At 37.9% G+C, this 21027-nt stretch overlaps 1 protein-coding gene across 1 annotated transcript in view; it reads right to left on the bottom strand.

Moving 5' to 3' along the window:
* Positions 1-19912, bottom strand: part of LOC103037205 (transmembrane protein 65) — a 100290-nt gene extending 80378 nt beyond the window's left edge. The window contains exons 1-2 of the mRNA XM_022674134.2: positions 19479-19912; positions 11053-11324 (exon numbers count right to left, since the gene is read on the bottom strand). Coding sequence (XP_022529855.1) covers positions 11053-11314 — 262 coding nt within the window. The 5' untranslated portion in view covers positions 11315-11324; positions 19479-19912. The remainder of the gene's footprint in view (positions 1-11052; positions 11325-19478) is intronic.
* Positions 19913-21027: the final 1115 nt, after the last annotated feature.

Raw genomic sequence — 21027 nt, 5'->3', positions numbered from 1 at the left:
ATCAAGGTAAAAATGTTATATCACAACAATTTAAATTTTTGATATGCAATCTAGCAACGTTTGACATACATACAAAATGCATCAACAGTGGAAGATTATTTTATGCATAGCAAATGTTGCACATCATCCAGTTTTACAGCACTCTTTACACTCTCTGAAAAGAAATGTATAGTGGATTAGTGCTCCATAGAGGCGGATTATATCCTCCATATGCATAATAAAGCATATTGTCAATACAATAAAAAAAAAAGTTATCACAGGCTCCGAATGGTCCAAAGGGCTAAGCGCTGCCACTATGTTCAGAAGATCACCGGTTCGAATCCTGTTTATGTAACTTGCCATTAGCTACTCCAAAGGGTCATGTTCGCAGCACAAGGCGTCTGTGAGCTGATGTATTGGAACTAAGACGCTGCACTTTCCTCGAAATGCGCTGATGCTACTCGGCAATGTTAAATCAGCAGCAGTTCGAAAAGAGATGGTAGCTGACTTCACATGTATCCGAGGAGGCGTGTGCTAGTTTTCACCCTCCTGGTGTTGGGGCATCACTAGTGATAGGGGGATTCTTAATGAGTGTGTTGGGTAAAAGGTTTTGAAAATAAAAATTAAGAAAAAAAATCGTTATCTCAATATGATCAAATGTGGTCATATTGCCCATCTCTAATTCACACACTGAGTAAAATACGGAGTTCCAGAAAGCAACAACTCTTCCCAGCTAAGCTTTTTACAGATTTATTTTTTTGAAACTAGGCGATTTAACCAAAGGTGTCCTCGTACTGTCAAGCTCCCATGATTGTTCATAGCAGGAACACTTCAATAAAACCCTCAGAAGTTTGCTAACAAGCAGATATAATAAAAGATAAAAGAACAAGACCCAAAAAAAAAACACCCCAATCGAAGCGCTACATAAGCCTTTTGCTGAAGAAAGATTAATTAACACTCACAAAGTGTGCTGCTGTAAACTCAGCAATGTTACTGTTTGATCTGTTTGATTTAGTCATACTTCAACAAATCAAGTGCAGCCTATTTTTCATCATGATTAATATAGCAAATAATTTGTCATGTTGGTCGTACTACCATAATACCATCTTAGATACACTGTAAACAAGTAGTAAGTCGCTGGTAAGCACTTCAGAGGTGTGAAATCTGTCCTCAGGCAAGTTATTGTTTGGTCTGGCACACTAACAGGTACAGGCTGTTACAGTACAGGCTGGCTTTTTCAACGTTAATAGTGTTATTGATTTTAATATTTGCCTTTTTTTCTCTTCATTATATTGAAACTAATATCAAATATAAATTAGATTAATGGATATAATAGTTTTAAATATTATTTATACTATATTATTATTCTATATCTAGAACCAGTAACAGACATCATCTGCTATTAAGCGTATTCTGTCAGCCTCAACACAGAAGTATAAACCAGCTTTTAAAACCAGAAAAAAACGGATGTGATTTTTTCTTGTTTGCTTTTTTTTCTCTTTACTTTCCTCCTCCACATGAGTGCTCATTAGCAAGGGAAGATAAGATATACGCTTCTTTGTGAAACATAAACAGACTAAAGATGGAACACTGAAGGGTGGGTGATATGGCCTTAAAATATTATCACAATATTTTAGGATATTTTTGCAATTAGTAATAATATTCTTGGGGATATATCAAAACACTGCCATTTTTTACATGCATTTCAAGAATGTACTACTGCAACAAAATAAATTAATAATATTAAAGTTTAATTAAGTATAGATATAATAGTTCCATACATTACCTAGAAAAAAAACATAAACAGTAACTTACCAAGAGCCAGATATGGTATAAAATAATACTAGTGCAGCAATACAAAAATTATAACAAAAAATTAAACTAAAGTTCAGCATATTTAGTGAATGTAAATGGCAAACAATTAATAAAAGTAAACACAGTAAACAACAAAGGTCTTGTGGAGGTGAGTATATCGGACTGTAGTCTGCTGCTTACACCGGCTAGCACTGCCGGAGCGGCATTAGCATTAGCCACTAACCGCACTAAGCGCTAGATTTTTTGCTGTTCAGAGGTGAGTACTATCGGCCTGCAGCCTGCTGCTAAGCCTGGCTAGCACTGCTGGAGCAGCATTAGCATTAGCCACTAAACATGCTAAGTGCTAGCTCTCGCCGTTAAGAGGTGAGTATTATCGGACTGTAGCCTGCGTGTTTATCGTGATAAAACAATCTACAAGGGATAAACTCCTTACTAATATCACCCTGGCATACCAGAACTCTCAGAGTTCCTCAGTGTAGTGCTGTCGGGTGGCATTTACCAGCACTAACCGAAGCTAGTGGTTAGCCATTAATGCTACTGGTGCTGCATATAGTCTTATTGGAAATCTAAGCTTACATTTTGTAAAAAAACAAATGCAATTTACTCACCAAATAAACAGTTTTCAGGACAGAAATCTGTGTAGACTAAAATCCAGCGCTCGTTTGACTTTTAAAGAAAATGTTTATTAAGAAATACAGTTTTGTTTACTTAGCTTGGCTTTATTTTAATTGAGCTCCCCCCACCAGCACCACTCAGCAGCGAAACCTGCTTAATTAGAAGAAAAACATGGCGACACCCCTGTTCCTTACTAGTGTCACATAGTAAATGACCAGAAAATGGACGTTTATTGATAGTGTGCCTAATAATACAGTGCGCCTTATGGTACAGTATTCCAAAACTTGGTGGGAGCGGGCCTTTCTTGAATTTCCCTCTGGGATCGATAAGTTATCTATATATCTATATTTATGCTAGTAGTACCTTTGCTTTACTACGTCCCCTGCAATAAGGCGCACCACTTCGGAAAGCTCTGGGCTAAAGGATGGTGGACAGAAATTGTGCATCAACAGATGAACTACTGTACACTCTCTGTACAACAGCAAAGTGCAAATACAAGGTAGGAGTTTTAGATTTTTAAGTGGGTGGTAAATGCACAGTGTGTCTTTGAGCACACTATGAATCTTCATTGTCTGCTGCCCAAGAGACAGACCAATTTCTCAAACCAATGATCTATAATCACAAAGGAAATAAGTGCGTGAAAGAAAGGAATGATTGAATAACTTCACGTCTAAAAATAGGTCCTTTTTGTCAATGATGCACATCACATGATGCCCTCGTCAGCGCTACAGCAGCCGGACTCAAGGTGACTGGCCTGTTCTTAACGAGCAGCTCTATAATTAGCCAGGACCTTACAACTCACTGTGCACATGCAGGGTAAGAGGAGCCATGCAGCACCTTAGCATGAAGGTGACAGACAGTCTGCTCTCCTCTTAAACTAAAACACAGCACAATTATTTAACAGCAACACCTGCAGCACAAATAAACGTAAACATCTGCTGTATTACAAAAATCAGTTTTTAAAAGATCTCAGAACATGACATGCCTGCATGTGATGTTTGACATGGACTAAAGAGGAAGCAGTTAATTCCTCTAAAACAGAAGCTGAAAGAGATGATTAATGGTTTATAACCACTGTGGATGCAAGACCCACTTCAAATTTTTGTCCCATGATAGATTTTACAGCTGTTCAATCTTATATCTTCGAACGAGGTGAATATCAAGACTGCAAATATGCTGATGGAGAAAACTTCATTTGTGAGTATTCAGCACTTCTTCATATTCTCTTCAAGCTGCATCAACGGGCCTTAAACTAAAAGAGGAGTTGTACAGCACAAACGTACTTATTACTTGCAGTATTTGAGATATTAAAATGTCTTTATTATACAGAGTACTTATATATTACTTCTCTACATTTTCACACACACTAACCAGGACTAAACCCATGCTAGATGCATAAGGTCAGTCAACCAAATCACACAAACTGCTGACAACAAAATGTTACTGGCCAGCTCAACATACCTTAAGGGGAGTGCTGAATTCCGAATTTTATATACTATAAGGCACACCGTATTTAAGAGGCAGGTATTTTATCATCAGAGAATATTGACCTGTGTTCATGCTGTGAAGGTACGAAAGCAGCTTAGTTAAAGGAACAAAAATGGTGTTTTATTCTTTATTGTTGAGTTAAAATTCAGGTTTCTGCTCTGCAGCAAGTCTGTGTGTGTTTACTGACGCCTATAGGAATGGACTCTGACGATTGACTGTTGTCTGGGTTCGTTTCAGTCAGTGGTGCGCCTCTTTTCACCAGAAATTTACCTATTCACATCCCTTTTTTACAGACCACTAGGGTTGCAGCGGTAACCGGTTTCACGGTATACCGTGGTATTAAAATGCACGGTTATCATACCTTGTGTGTTTGCTTATTACCGGTAAAACGCAAGCCAGCGGAGAAACTCACCCGCGCATGCGCAACTCTGCTCCGCTTCAGCTGCTCAGCCCTCCAGCACACAGCGGTGAGAACGGCAGAAAGTGCATCAGACTAGAGCTTCATTAAAAATTATTATTGTTAATGAAAACGAACCAAATAACGAAAACTGAAAGTGAAACTTAACCAACTTATTTATAAGCGCTGTTTTCACCCCCGCAGTTCTACAGCGGGAGGTGTTGTGCTGATTCTGTCTGCGAAGCGGGAGTCGGATTGAGCAGGGAGTCGGATTCGGCATAACAGTGGCAGCGCGGCTGCACCTCGCGGCCCGCGGTGTTAGTTGTAAGCGCTCGCGCTAGCCGCAAAAAACGACAGAAAACACTGAGAAACTGCAGAATTATGTATTGGACTAAAATGAGCACGAGGAGATAAAAGAGAACCTTTACCTGTGAGTAGCTCATATCAGAACACGCAAATCTCTCTCTCTCTCTGTGTGTCTCTCTCTCTCGCACGTGAACTTCTCCGCACTGTGTTTAGCTGTTCTTAAAAATCATTTTAATTAAATAATAGTTCTATGCTTCTATGTTAGTGTTAATTAACATAATTCTGATCATATTTCGCTCATTCAAACAGCCTGAAAACAGACTTGTAATCTTGTAATCAACAAGCTTGTAATCAATGTGGCCGTAAAGTCACAGCTAAAGGAGGAAATACATCAAACCTGTTCTCCCATCTCCGAGAACACCACCCCGCTGTGCAGCGCCAAGTATGTGTTCAGTTTATAATTTTAATCTGAACATAAATAAAACCTCTTTGTAGTCGTGCACAAATCATGCGGTAAGCTCCCGCAAAAGCGCTGAGTTATCCGAAATTCGGGCACGCAGGTACAGGCGTGAAGTGCGTGCTACAATGGATTCACGTGTCCGTGTAAAGGTACTGGCCGGACTGGATGTGAAAGACGCCATTCATTTACATGCGTTCATTTTCAAATTCTGACGTGCCTGTTTTTCATATGTTGAAGGTTTTAAGGTATGAAAGCCTTAAAATAGAAATCTCTATTGTGAGGATCATGTCAGAAATAAATCCCCTCTTTCTGCAGTATCTGGTTATATACCAACTTTTTTTATATATATACACTCTTAATGCCCTTAAGAGTAGTGGAAAAACATGGTTTCCTTCACCAGATGGTGTAGTTTCTACAATAAATAGTTAATTGAACAAAAAACCTTTGTTGTAATTTCTATAAGGGTCAGTTTAATAATATATGTAACAAACTGTGATACCGTGATAACCGTGATACCGCGGTATTTTCCGAGACGGTTATCATACCGTGAAAATCTTATACCGTTGCAACCCTACAGACCACCAAACCCATCAGTGTATCAGATTTATTCAGGCACTATTTTAACTATTTAATCAGGGGATTGTGGAGGACAAACACTTTTTTTTACTCTTTACTACATAATTCCATATGCAAACTTTAATTCATTTGATGTGTTTAACATTAATCTACAAAGTAGTGAATAAATATAAAATATATATAAAAAAAACAATGAATGAGAAGAAGTGTGTTCAAACTTTTGACTGGTACTGTAAGTGTGAGATGATTTAGACAGGCAGTTCACACGTCACTGGGTATGAATACACTTATAATTACCTTTAGCTACAATAACCTTGTACCATTACTGCAATATCACATTATTAAACTTTATACATCAAAGCTATCTTGATTAAACTTAGTATGTGGAGATAATTATGCAAATTTGACTTTTTCTCAGTTTATTTGGAGAACTTTGTTCATTTAAAATTGCTCTGTAATGGGAGCTGACAGCTGCCCCCTGCCCCCTACAGAGAGAACGATTTGGATATAATCAGGAGTATTTTCAGGATCTCTGGCAGCATGTCCTTGATAGAAACCCATCCAAGCGCTGGAACCGCTCGCTGCTTTAAATGCTCATGTCTAATTGCCATGGTAACCGGCTTCTTCAGCTGGCTGGAGGACCAAGAGGCAAACCTCACAGGTTGGACGCACGCTGTGGGAGATGGGAGATACTGGACATAAGCCCTCTCAAAACACCAATTAGTGCTGAAACAACAAGCGCTGAGTAGAATCGCTCTCTAGATATGTGTCCTTAGACTGGTGCAGATCCAGAGCAGGCCACTGAAGGCTAGTCTGCGTCGCTGTAATGGAGCTGGATGAATAACACAGCTTTCTTATTTTTCTATGAAGACAGATTAAGGCTGCTATGATGAGTCTCTCCAAATTTAGATATGCATCATTCTCCAAAATGCATCGGATATTGGCAGAGGATTCACTGGGACAAAGTAATGTGGTTTGTAAGAAGCAATGGCAGTTTGATAGCAAAGCTGCTCTGGCACTTTCCAGCTAGATAAATGTTCTTTGGTAAACACCACAACTCTGCTGGGAGCAGTGTGTGGTGCAGTGATCAGGCAGGTGGAACTGCAATCTAACAACCCTCTTTCCTCAAGGAACGCTTTCTGATTTACCAAACATACCTGTATCTAAAAGGGTTAATTAGTTCAATGTAAATGAGCTAACCATATTAAAGCAACAGTCGAAATCGCTGCACCTAAATGGTCTAATCTTGCATTGGTTAGATTATCCACACTGAAAGGAAACCACACCAGAGTACATATGTTAAAGGACCATTGAGGATTATGTTTTCAGTAGTAAATGATAAAATTATCAGCATGTATCACCAGATATTAAGGAAACATTCTCAGATAAAGCACTGGCAGCTTTTGTCAGCAGCGTTTCAGCCAGTACATTCCTATTTGGACTGTGCAGTGCATCAAAGTATCTGTGTTTGTTTTGGCCTCTGACTCCGCCTGCTGCTCATTCCCAAAACTAACTCCACCCCCTAGGAGATCGGTGCTGCAGCATGGAAGCTAGCAGGGCTAGTTTAACTGAAACCCAGCATAAAAAGCCTCAGCATGTCTCAGAAAAGCTCAGTGACCAAAGCAGGAATAAAACAAGAGTAAATATTAGCAGTGAGTTCAAAAGTTTTTCCGCCTCTCCTACCAGGGCAGGTCATACCTGAGATCTAGATCAGGCTGCAACAAGATATAATGGTGGGCTACTCAAATACAGATGTATATGTTATCTGTTAAAATAAGCAGTATATTACTTTGACCTGTAAAGTAGTAACTCCAGCTCTGGGGTGTGTATTTTTGGAGCAGTGGGATTTTTCAGTTATAACAGGCTTGGCTTAGGCTAACGCAGCTAGCGGTTCAAAAAGCTAGGGTAACTAACTACGGATAACGGCGCCGAGTGGTCCAGCGGTCTAAAGCGCTGCCACTATGAGCAGGAGGTCGCCGGTTCGAACCCCAGCTCATGCAGCTTTGCCATCAAGCTGCCGGCGTCAGAGGGAGCAAAATTGGCCCTGCTCCCTCTGGGTGGGTAGATGGCGCTCTCTCCCCACATCACTCCTACGGGGATGTCTGCAGCACGGGGCGTCTGTGAGCTGATGTACTGGAGCCGAGCCGCTGCGCTTTCCTCCAAGCGCGCTGGCTGCTCGGTAATGCTGCATCAGCAGCAGCTCGAAAAAAAAAAGAAGCGGTGGCTGACTTCACATGTATCGGAGGAAGCATGTGCTAGTCTTCACCCTCCTGGTGTGTTGAGGTATCACTAGTGATAGGGGGAGTCCTAATGAATGGGTTGGGTAATTGGCCGTGTAAATTGGGGAGAAAATGGGAAAAAATTAGAAATAAAATTATAAAAAAAAACTAACTACGGATAAAGTTCCCATGAGCCAGTTTATAATATGAGTCGTCGTTGCTTGCCATGGTAGAAGTTACTGAACTTGCATTGCACTGGATTGTGTTGATTCAGCCTGGTCCAACTTGGCAACTCAAGTGACTGTTGCATCTGGGGAGGGGTGGGCGGGGCAGGCAACTCTCTGTGGTGTTTTGAAATTGGACTGCTGTAGCTATTTCACACGCTCACTCTCATTTCCTACAGAATGTACCTTTAAAAGTACTCATCTGCATGCATCTGCATTAAAACCTACAAATGAACACCAAACAATGATTTAAAATATAATTACATGATTACAGATTTGTGCTTCTAATTTGTTTATCTTTGTCTTGATGTAAACAAATGTAAATAATGTTTTTTAATTTAACAGAAATTACACACTTGCAATGCCTTTCTGATTTTTGCTGATTATAAGAAAAATAACAACAACATTTTCTCTTGTGTGTGCATAGGTCATTATTGACTGAAGGTTAGAAAACCAAAAATAAGCTGTTGAATATTCAATTTAAAAGATCCTTCAACATTACTAATCACAATAAATTAGCCCTTTTAATGAATAACCATATATTAACCATGTATATCTTTTGCAGACAAATTGGACATTACAAAAAAACTAAAATGTATTTAGACCTAAAATAAAATAATCTACAACAAGCAAAAAGGAGAAATGGTTAATATATGGTTATTTATTGGAAGGGCTCCTACATTACAAACCTCCAGCATCAATAGCAAGTGTGTTCTCTTTCTCAGTTCAAGCCTTTATTAGCTGGTAATGTTTAATTTCTCTCCTCCGTGCACTCTCTGCAATTTCTTAAAAACCTCCTGTCCAGCCTTGAATAAAATCTGCCCCCCTCCCAAGGTCAGTTTAATTGGCTATTTAAACTGTCTGTGCCAGGCCTTACTGGAATTCTGTGGTGGTTAAGAGTAAAAGTGTTTTAAATCCATCTTTCTCCCCCCCCCTCTCTCTCTCTCTCTCTCTCTCTCTCTTTCTCTCTCTTTCTCTCACACACACAAACAACCCCCTGCAAGACATCTATGTACTGTATCTGTACCAGAAACTGCACTGAGCAATGTCAGCCCAATACCAATACATGTAAATAAATAGTGTGCAGACACGCATTTATCTCTAAGACCAGACTCCACTCTGATGTCCTGTAAAAGTATTTTTTTGCAACACTTTAGCAATTGAGCTGTATTCAGTTATTCACATGTATTACGTTGGTAGCACATTTAAACTGCCTGTAACTTTTTAATGTTTTAGTGGAGTTTTTCTTTTAACTTTTATTTATTTAACTTTTAACTTTTTTATTTTCTGTTTTACCATTAAGCCTTTTTATTTATTTTATTCATTACATCATTTTATGCATTAAAAAAATAATGGTTATTCTCAATGTATTACCAAGTGAAAATAAAGGTTGATTGATTGATTGATTAATGGATTGACTGATGAATTGATTGCATTACTTTGGTAAAAAAATGACTCTACATGATCTCTGTTCAAATGCCACATGCCAGACAAAACCTTGGAAATATTCTGTAAAATAAGACACAAATTGTTTCACCCCATGCCTAGAAGAATGCTACTGTTTTAAAATGCTGCCATTATCTGATTCACAGCATGCTAATCCATTATCTCTCTCACAAATGGAATTAACACTGATTACTAATGTGCACAGCCTTTAGCCTATTCAATAAATGTCCTGACAGGGACAGCTTAATAAAAGCTGCTGAAGCTGAGAATCATCTAAAATTATATAAAAGCACACTGTGTATAGGTTCACATGTGGTTTGGTTTAAGGAGTGGAAATCAGGAAGTTTATTGTGCAAGGATTCTGCTCTGAAAGCAGATATGTATATCACAACTTCAAGTCTACTAAAATCATCACAAGAAAAATTTTGCACTACTACCTTACTTAAGCAACCTATAGGCGAGCAGTCATATGCACACAGTATGGCTTGATTTAGAGCATCAGTGTGTCTTTGCTAACGTGATGACGGGAAACGTTTGAGTGCAAAAAGCATGCACTAGTTCTCTTTATTAGTCATGGGTGTGTTTTGGGTTTAATGTGCAATAAACCAATCAGCGTGTCACTTGCCATTCCCTTTAAGAGCCAGGTGCACTCTGACTTTGGCAGAGTATTTTAATGAAACAGAGTTCAAGGTCATTTATGTGAACAGCAATGCCTTATTATTTTATATTCTTATTATTGTTGATGTAAAAGTTAAAAGTTTGTGCACTGCTGCGTATCCTGTGTAACCAGCAGGAGGTGTATTTTCCATTGTTGGCATGATAGGAATTAATGTCTGATTGTTAACCTTAGTCAGGATTTAATTACTCAGTAGCGCACCTGCGTTTTCTGCTGCCAAGATAGCAATATGCAAGAAATTACCCTAAAAAACCCTCACTTACAGACCACCACACCCATCAGCATAGATACATAAAAGAAGCATCTTTGCTACTTAAACATGCAGGTGTGAAAATAGACTGTTAGGGGGGTGTAATATAGCAATGAGCATCACGACCCACCTTGCGCAGGGTGTAAGATTGGACCCTAAGACAACATAGTAAAGTTCAATCAAAGTGTCAAACCCATAACTTGGTCTTGGTAATGTGGCAGGTCTTCTTGTATCACACATAGTCTTCAATAAAATAAATGAGTCATTGTTTGCCATAAATTATTTGGTCTTTTCTTTTATTCCAAATATTCTGTGCATTCCCAGCATGTGTTGCATTAGTTTCGTTTGACATAGAAAATCACCAAACAGTGTAAATGAACTCACTAATGCTTACTAATGCATATAAGCAATTTGTCACTGCTAATGAGTTACATTGCAATGAAATGTAAAAGCCACATCTAATGCAAAGTACTGTCTAATGCAATGCAATGTCTAATTGCCTAATTGGCTATATTTTGCAAGACAAAGTTTACAGAACTAAACTGCAGCAGCGTGCATCTATTTCATCAAACCACTTCATCAAACTTTATTCTACACTCACCTTGAGCGATGGCTATAGACTCAAAGCGGTGCAGTTCGCGCAGCAGGCATGAACGCTCAGACGGATGCAGGCCGTAGATAAAGTCTCGTGCTCCCTGTGGTGAAGTCAAAGGCTCCACAGGCTCCTTGCGGGCGTGTGTGCCCAGACTGGCAGCGTGGCCCTTGGCTGCACACAGAGGTGGCCTAAGGACCCTGAGCAGCGTGGGCTGCAGGGCTCTCCGCACACACGGCAACATGGAGGAGAGAGTGAGGGGAACCAGCATAGAGAGAAGCCTGGAGAGAGAATTAAAACAATAAAAAAGCTGTTAACTGAGACTAATATAAATATTTTACCAAGTTTTACAGATACAGCCTTTATTAATTCATAGTCTTCTGCTTGAACTTCTTCCCCAACATGTTCTCATATCTAACATCATTAATCTGCCTCATTAAGAATGTTTGACAGAAAAAATATACATATACAGTCATTTCCATAAGTGTTTGGACATTAACACAATTTTTCCTCTGTACAACATTTATAAAAGATGTGACAGAAGAGTTGATTGAAGTCAGCCTTAATTGAAACTAGGCCTGGACAATAATTCGATATCGGTATTTATCGCGATAAGAAATGTTTCAATAACGGTGATATCAGCTTTGTGGTATATCGATATGTATTATTTACAGAATCACGGACAGGCGTTTTTTACTGGCGTCAGCTCGCCGCAGAGCTCAACACATTCAGCCCCCGTAGCTGGGCTACGTCAGTGCGTGATGACGTAACCACACAGGCACGTAGCCAAATAGGCTAGGCTAGGCAAGGCTAGATTAAAATGGCTAGGCTCGGGTCCGCTTCGCTACGCAGCAAAAATGTCTCGCGCTGGAGCCAAACGGAGCCGGGACGAGCGGATCCAAGGCTAAGGTAGACTCGGTTCGGTCGGCCCCGGATCCTCAAGGCCGGCCGCGGGTCCTCGAGGCCGGCCGCGGGTCCGCTCGCTCGGCCGCGGGTCCGCTCCCTTGCCGCTTTGCTGCAAATTGTGCCGGAGAGTGCAGCCGACCAGCAGCGGTAATGTTAATACATCTAATCTGTTCCACCACCTCAATCAGTTCCACTACATACAATATTTTTCTTATACTGACTGAAGCACTTTTATAGCTTATGTTGTAACTAAGTTATTCATAGTTGATAAAGCCTGTAGGTTTGTTTATTTGATGGGAAAATCTTGTTGCTTTTATGTATATAAAGGCTTCTTGTATTCTAAATCCTAGTTGAAACACTTTTGTTTTAATCTGTTAAATTTGTTCACAAAGAATAAGAAGCTCTGCCTCTGTTGTAATTTATATTTTTATTGGTAATAGTTATATAGGCTTATGTTTGACAGGGATGTCATGTTATTATTTTGCTATATGCAAATAATATTGAGCATTGATTTATTTTGACTACTTTTATTTCTAAAGTAGTAAAGTTTTTGTGAAAGGAGGTTTCAAAGACTTAAATAAAATTTTCAGACAGTAGTAGGTACAGATTTCCATTAGATAGATAGATAGATAGATAGATAGATAGATAGATAGATAGATAGATAGATAGATAGATAGATAGATGTGCATATAATGAGGGTATCTGATGCCAGCCATACAAAAAGTGCAAATACACAGTTATATAATAATTTAAATCCGCAGTGCTGCAGGGATTGCAGGGCTTCTTAGCAGTTTTCTGAGGCCTTCAAAGTATTTATATCGATATCGAAATTATATCGTATCGACCGAAATTTAAGGAATATATTGTGATATAAATTTTGGCCATATCGTCCAGCACTAATTGAAACTACTTACTAACATTATTATACTGTCCTTCATCTTCACAGATTGAAAAGCAATTAGACAACTGACTGATAAGCAGTTTCATAGCCAGGTGTGACCTGATACCTCATTAATCCATGACAAATTAAGGAGATAAATGATCTGGAGATAATTGTAAGAGTAGAATCTATCATGAACAGCTGTTCCTGGGAATACGGAACAGTTCAATGCGCATCCAAGGAGGTCTTGATGCAGGTATATGAGGCTATAACTACACTGAAAATAAGACGATTAGTAAGAAAAGGAATTGGTACATTTAAAAAAGAAGACAAAACCCTTTTAAGGCAACTAGTCAATAACTCTTCTACTATCTACAATCAAGATTCTCCCTTATGAATGTAAATACAGAAGGCTTGTTACAAAATACAATCCAATAGTAATGTTTAAAAACTGAAGGGTCAGTTTAGACTGATACAAAACAAAAGGAAAAAGGGTAACATTTTATAATACTGTTCCATAGTTAATAGGTAACTAAGCAGGAACTAGGCAGCAACTACATAATAGTGCTGCATTAACACCTAAATCTCTTCTATTAACTACCAGGGAGTTAGTGCTGGACGATATGGCCAAAATTCATATCACGATATATTCCTTAATTTCGGTCGATACGATATAATTCCGATATCGATATAAATACTTAGAAGGCCTCAGAAAACTGCTAAGAATCCCTGCAAGGGAAATATGTACCTACTAGGGGTGGGCGATATGGCCCTAAAATAATATCACAATATTTCATGGTATTATCGCGATAACGATACTCTTGGCGATATGACAAAAAAACAAAAAACTTTTTTATTATTGTATGCGATATGATATTGCACACCTTTAAGATATTAAAAAAAAACAATAATTTCAGCAGATTTATAACAGAAGTCAATATTTGAGAATTACATGATACTAATAATAATAATGCACTCCAAATATCTCCATATATCCAGTATTAAAGTAAAATAAATGACACTTTACAGATATAATCTGTCTCTAGTAAATATTTAATAGGAAATTAGAAATGTGTGAGTTTTTCCTTTTGCTTAAAACAGCAAAAAAATTAGTACCCTGATGTGATAATTAGGGATGAGTGATGTGGCACGATATTTCAGAGTATAATATCCTGATATATGATATGGCACACCCCTAGTACCTACTACTGTCTACTTAATTTAAGTCTTTGAAACCTCCTTTCACGAAAACATTATAATACTTAAGAAATAAACAATAGTCAAGATAAATCAATGCTCAATTTTATTTGCATATAGCAAAATAAAAACATGACATCCCTATCAAACATAAGCCAATATAACTATTACCAATAAAAAATAACTTAAAATTAGGATAGAAGCAGAGCTTCTTAGTCTTTTGTAAACAAATTTAACAGATCAAAACAAAAGTGTTCCAACTAGGATAAAGAACACAAGAAGCCTTTATACACATAAAAGCAACAAAATTTCCCCGTCAAATAAACAAACCTATAGGCTTTATCAACTATAAATAACTTAGTTACAATATAAGCTACAAAAGTGCTTCAGCCAAAATACAACTCTTTATGAACATAAAAGGAACATGATATCCCGGTCAAATAAACAAACCTAAAGGATTCATAAACTTTAAATAACTTAAATAACTTACAACATAAGCTATAAAAGTGATTCAGCCAGTATAAGGAAAATATTGTATGTAGTGGAACTGATTGAGGTGGTGGAACAGATTAGATGTTTTAACGTTACCGCTGCTGGTCGGCTCCACTCTCCGGCACAATTTGCAGCAAACTGAAGTTTAGCAGACCTTCCGAGAGTCGAACCAAATCCTCACCACTGAATTAGACCTCCCTCCTTCAATTAATCACTTGTGGAAGCGGCAGGGGCATTCATTTTGCATCAAAAATGTCCCGCGCTGGGAGCCAAGAGGACCCGCGGCTGACAAAGAGGACCCGCAACTGACCGCTGACCGAGCGGACCCGTGGGCGGACCGAGCGAACCAGAGGCGGACCGAGCGGACCCGTAGGCGGACCGAGCGGACCCGTGGGCGGACCCGAGGCTAGGCTAGGCTCGGTTCCGTTCCGTTCCACTCCAGCGCGGAACATTTCAGATGCAAACCGAGCCTACCTTAACCTTGGATCCGCTCGTGCCGGCTCCGTTTGGCTCCAGCGCGAGGCATTTTAGATGCGTAGCGGACCCGAGCCTAGCCTAGCCTAGCCAAATCTAGCCTAGCCTAGCCTATCTGGCTACGTGCCTATGTGATTACGTCATCACGCACAGAGATAGTCCAGCTACGGAAGCTGATTGTGTTCAGCTGTGCGGCGAGCTGACGCCAGTAAATCGCATGTCCGTGACAGATCTGTAAATAATACATATCGATATACCACAAAAATGATATCACCGTTATTGAAACATTTCTTATCGCGATAAATACCGATATCGAATTATTGTCCAGGCCTACAGGGAGTACTGAATAATTACTCAGTAGATAGTACTGAACTAATATCTATAGTAGTTGACTATTAACTCCACATTAATTACTGAGATCTACATATCTCCTGAAGAACTACTTACTAATAATGTCTCCTTTATAGTAACTATTCATTAATTACTGCTCAAATTAACATTAACTGCTCTGCTGAAACCCCTTAAATTCCACCTGGGAACTATGTACTTGAACAATTATTCAAATTATACAATGGTGATATTAAAGTAATATTTTAATGAAGCAAGTGACACCACTTGTAGTAGTAGTAGTAACCTTAGTTACCTTATTATCCGCTTTATCTTCCAAATATTAGCAACGTATAAAAATAATAATACAGTGTGTAGCAGTCTGCTTAACCCCTGTTTTTGAAAGAAAAACCATTATATTGTAATATAATCCATTATACTAGTTACTAAAAAGCAGAGGTGGAAAGTAATGAATTACATTACTGTAATTGAGTAGATTTTATGAGTAATTTGTCATTTTTAAAGTAGTTTTTAAAATAGGCAATTTTACTTTTACTCAAGTACATTTTGACACAAGTAGTTTACTTCACTACATTGGAAAACTCCCCATTACTGAGTAACAAATAAAATGCTGGGGGGGGGAAAAAACTATTGTTTGAAAAAAAAAATAAAAAAATTGACACGGATGCTTGCACGTGGAATAACGTCCTCATGCAATACAAAATGTCAAAACTTTCAAAACTTCCACATCAAACCATGTGGTAATAAGTGTTTTTATCATTAAACAATCTGCTTACATGTAAAAAAGAAAACATGTAAATAGCAGGTAAAGCATTGCTATGGCAAGTTAAAAAATAGTAAGGAACTGTAAAACTATAAAAATACAGTTTATAGTCACCTATATGACCATAACTTTTTAATAGTAAAGAAAAGATTGGATCATAGAAACCTATGCCACTTGTTCTTGAAAATGTTTTATGGGGTGGTCCAAATTAGTATTAAAAATACTGCCTGAAAGGTCCAAATTATTATGTGGAATAATAGTTCATTAAAAACAATTTAATTTATGATTTGTTTTTACTTTTTTACATTAAATAATTAAAAATAACTATGTAACTTTTACTCAAAGTACATTTTAAATGGAGTACTTTTTTACTCTTTACTTTTACTCGAGTAGATTTTTAGATGGGTACTTTTACTTTTACTTGAGTAGAATTTTAGCAAAGTAAAGGTACTTTTACTTAATTACAATTTTTCAGTACTTAAAAGTGAACTACTATAATCATTCGTTCAGTACTATCTACTAAGTAATTACTCAGTACTCCCTGGTAGTTAATAGAAGAGATTTAGGTGTAAATGCAGAGCTATTAATTAGTTACTGCTTAGTTCCTGCTTAGTTACCTATTAACTATGAAACACTATTATATTGTTATCGGAAAAAAGATTCTGTCAAACATTGTTGATGCAGTGTAGCCAATGAAACTAGGTCTGTGGTGTTTATTAATGGTGTGAATGCTGTGCTGACTGAAGTAGCTGAATAAATTCTGGAGTGTTTAGAGTTATAGCTTATGCTTAGATTTAATAAAATGTTGAAAAATTGATTAGATTGTGTTTTACAGTAAAAATAAACCAAATTAACCTATAATATTACCATAGGACAGACTGTACAAGTGCATACAACAGACTTTCTGTTAAGAAACATTCACATAATCATTGCAGAATGTTTTTTGCATGTCTTCATGGGTTTGGACCAACATTTCTGAAAAGCTGCTTTAGCAAAATCTGTTGTAAAATGTTCTATACAATTTGAAATTAAACGTGTATGTAAAATATTCCATTAGTTGCTGAAAATAAAATATTTCGATACCTGTGTTTCTAATGCCATTACTGAGTAACTACATACATTTCAAAAGTGTTCCCATTTTCAAAACATTACATTTTATAAAACACTGGAAATAAACTAATGTCTTTCTGAATTAGAGTTCTCCACCTTTAGACAACACTGGGGTTTCAGACTCACCCAGGAGAAAGAGAACATATCCCAATTAAAAATTAATGAATGAAGTGGTCTTTAAATTAGAAGTGACTGTGAATTTCACTTTATGAGCTACAGTATTTATAATTGATAAGGTGATAAAAAGCATGTCAGACAGTAACTACATTGTTCAGATTATAAAATACTTGTACAGATAAGACAAAGGTGAAAATAAGATCAATAACTAACTGTGAAACACAACACAACACAACACACCATATTAGAACAACATTATTAAAATAAGTTTAGTTACATATAGAACAGCAAGAGAAACACGCTACATGTGTTGACACTGGTGCTTCATAACATACTTTACAGTTATTATTAAATTTTTTAAATGCGAATGATTATAATATTATAACATGCTGCCCAAACTTCCTCCCATAATTTCCGCCTGGTGGCATATTATCAGTTTAATTTATGATATAAACACTACTGTCTTTCTGTCTGTCTTTTTTTTTCACACAGACACACACGCACAAACACACACACACACACACACACACACACACACACACACACACACAAACACACATACATACATCTGCCTCTCCTCTGTAATTGGTGGATTTCATCTATGTTTAGAGTAAACTGACCAATAATTAAGTGTTTCAGGGACAGATTTGTTCACATTACCCACAAATCATACAGGTCACTTACATTTGTGAACGTGAACTGCCAGGATAGCCAAATTCGATGTGAGCAAAAAAAACGGATTTGAGCAATGTGACTTGTAATGTAATGTAGCCAAAGTGACTCAAATCTGATTTGAAAAAAAAAAAAAAACACGATTTGGCACATTCACACAGCCAGATCTGAGCCAAATTGAGCAAAAAATTCGATTTGAGTCACTTCAGCCTGATGATCTGAATGTCGCCTCTGAGTCTTCTATTTTGTGCATTACAGACAGAAAAAAGCATTCTTAATTTTTTGTTGCCCCATGACTGAAGATAATTCAGGTCTGATAAGATTAAGCACTAATGATATCTTTGATAGGCATGTTGTCCATATGATAAGAAAACGCATCACAATATCACAAAAGGATAACGAAATATTGTCCAGCTTTAGTTGTATTAGATGATTTCATTAGATTAGGGAGGAAATCTGAAAATTGAGTAAAGATTATTGCACGCTTTCTGTTAATCCTAAAAACGTCCCTTCTAAAAAACCACTGTGTTCATCTGCTATATGATATACAGTTCTGTAAAAAACAAAAAATAAGAGTTTCTTTGACTTTACCAAATTGAAAACCTCTGGAATGTAAAAAGGAGGAAGATGAATAATCACAAGCCATCAAACCAAGCTGAACTGATTAATTCTTTGCACCAGGAGTGGCATACAGTTATCCAAAATCAGTGTGTAAGACTGGTGGAGGAGAGCATGCCAAGATGCATGAAAACTGTGATTAAAACCAGGGTTATTCCACCAAATATTGATTTCTGAACTCGATTTCTGAAAACGTTATTAATATGAACACGGTTTCTATGCATTAATTGAGGTCTGAAAGCTCTGCATCTTTTTTGTTGTTTCAGACATTTCTCATTTTCTGCAAAGAAAATGCTCTAAATGACAACATTTGTATTTGGAATTTGGTAGAAATGTTGTCTGTAGTTTATAGAATAAAACAACCATGTTCAATTTACTCAGATATTTACCTATCAACAGCAAAATCAGAGAAACTGATGGTCTCAAATTATTTCCAGAGCTGTATTTAACTAAAATTGTTGAAATTAACCACCACATCGATATTGCTGATATGAACCACATTCATAAAGGGAAATCATGAAACTTTTTCATACCACTGTATATCTGGTCTGATATATAGGCTACAGAGCGGCTGGAGGCTGAAAGAGGACAGGGGGGTTGTTTGCTGTGTTCATCATCCACAGTGAGAAACGGGGCAGTGTGTGTGTGTGTGTTTATTAGCAGCTAGTAGGTAATGAATCAGTTCATTCAGCACTCTTATAACCTAGCGTTAGATATCCCACAGTAACACTGAGAGTATAAACACAGCGTGAACCCCCCACACTGTACCGTTACCGAGAAAACGTTGTTTCTTAACGTTCTTTAAACGGTGACCGCGCTAACCTACAGTAATGTTAATGTGTTAGAGTGGACCGTTACCTCCGTGTCCCGTTACCGCCGCTAGCCGCTCAGCATGCAGTCAGAGCCGCTGAAACCCCGTGTCCATCCACCGACCCTCTGTCTCTCTCTCAGCAGCAGCAGATAACGTTACCCGCCGCCCGGAAAACTGACCCGAACTCGAGCATTTCTCCCCGCGGTCCTCCTGCTTCGCTCCAGCCTCCGCCGCTCCTCCGTCTCCCGCTGCTGTTCAGCTAACGCTAACTCGCCTCGGCTCGGGCTTTACGTCGCTATGACGACATTCACCAGCCGCTGTGTTTTTCCCTTTTTTTTTTTTTTTACAGTGAACTACTGGGGCTTACGTTCTCGCCGCTGGGCGTGACTCAGCGGTCGCGCTCCAAATAACTGCCACACAGAGAGAGGGGGCATAACTAGGGCACTTTAAACGCAAGAGCGCTCGCTCATACTAAGCGCTCGGGTCCAGCCGCGGGGTCTGTTCCAAACATCATGCAGCCTCGTAGCCTATGTAGGGCCCCTCCAACACCGAAGTGTTGAAAACAGACCCCGCCCCCACGCAGAGCGGCCGCTGTTAACTCCACCTTTACAGAGACGGTGTGTAAAACCTGGAGATGCAGCTCTGCAAATAAATAAATAAGAGACCACCTAAAAACGATGAGTTTCTTTGATTTTACCAAATTGAAAACCTCTGGAATATAATCAAGAAGAAGATGGATGATCACAAGCCAGGAAACCAAGCTGAACTGCTTGATTTTTTGCACCAGGAGTGGCATAAGTTATCCAAAAGCATTGTGGTGGAGAACATGCCAAGATACATGAAAACTGTGATTAAAAACCAGGGTTATTGCACCAAATATTGATTTCTGAACTCTTAAAACTGTATGCATATGAACTTGTTTTCTTTGCATTATTCGAGGTATGAAAGCTCTGCATCTTTTTTTTTTTTTTTGTTATTTTAGCCATTTCTTATTTTCTGCAAATAAATGCTCTAAATGACAATATTTTTATTTGGAATTTGGGAGAAATGTTGTCCGTAGTTTATAGAATAAAACAACAATGTTCATTTTACTCAAGCAAATACATATAAACAGCAAAATCCGAGAAACTGATTCAGAAACTAAAGTGGTCTCTTATTTTTTTTCCAGAGCTGTATATTTTTAGTTAATAATGTCATAATTTTCTCTTTGTGGAAGCATTTTGCCCTCAGGCAACAAACCTTTTTTTGGATATTACACTATTCCATACAATACCATTCCTTATTACATCATTATTATTATTTTAATGTATTAATTTATTTTATTTTTTTAATATAAAGTTACTAGTCTGATAGTATAATGTTACTAATACAATCAGGCATACAAGTGGGTCAGGAATAAAAATATGTGCAAGATTATGCAAAAAATAGAAGAATATTTGGCTGTTTATATTCTTACTTTATTCTTACATTCTTGTTATAAGCTTATTAAAACAAAGTTTTTTTATTTCATTATGTACATCACTTTTATTAGGGCCATCATGAAAAAGCCCTGGTGATTTAAATAGTCAGCCTTATAAAATATAAATGAAAAATGTT

The sequence above is a fragment of the Astyanax mexicanus genome, chromosome 6 (genome assembly GCF_023375975.1).
Source record: "Astyanax mexicanus isolate ESR-SI-001 chromosome 6, AstMex3_surface, whole genome shotgun sequence".
Taxonomy (NCBI): Eukaryota; Metazoa; Chordata; class Actinopteri; order Characiformes; family Acestrorhamphidae; genus Astyanax; species Astyanax mexicanus.
The sequence above is the reverse complement of the archived record's forward strand: the minus strand, read 5'-3'. Positions and strand labels throughout refer to the sequence as shown.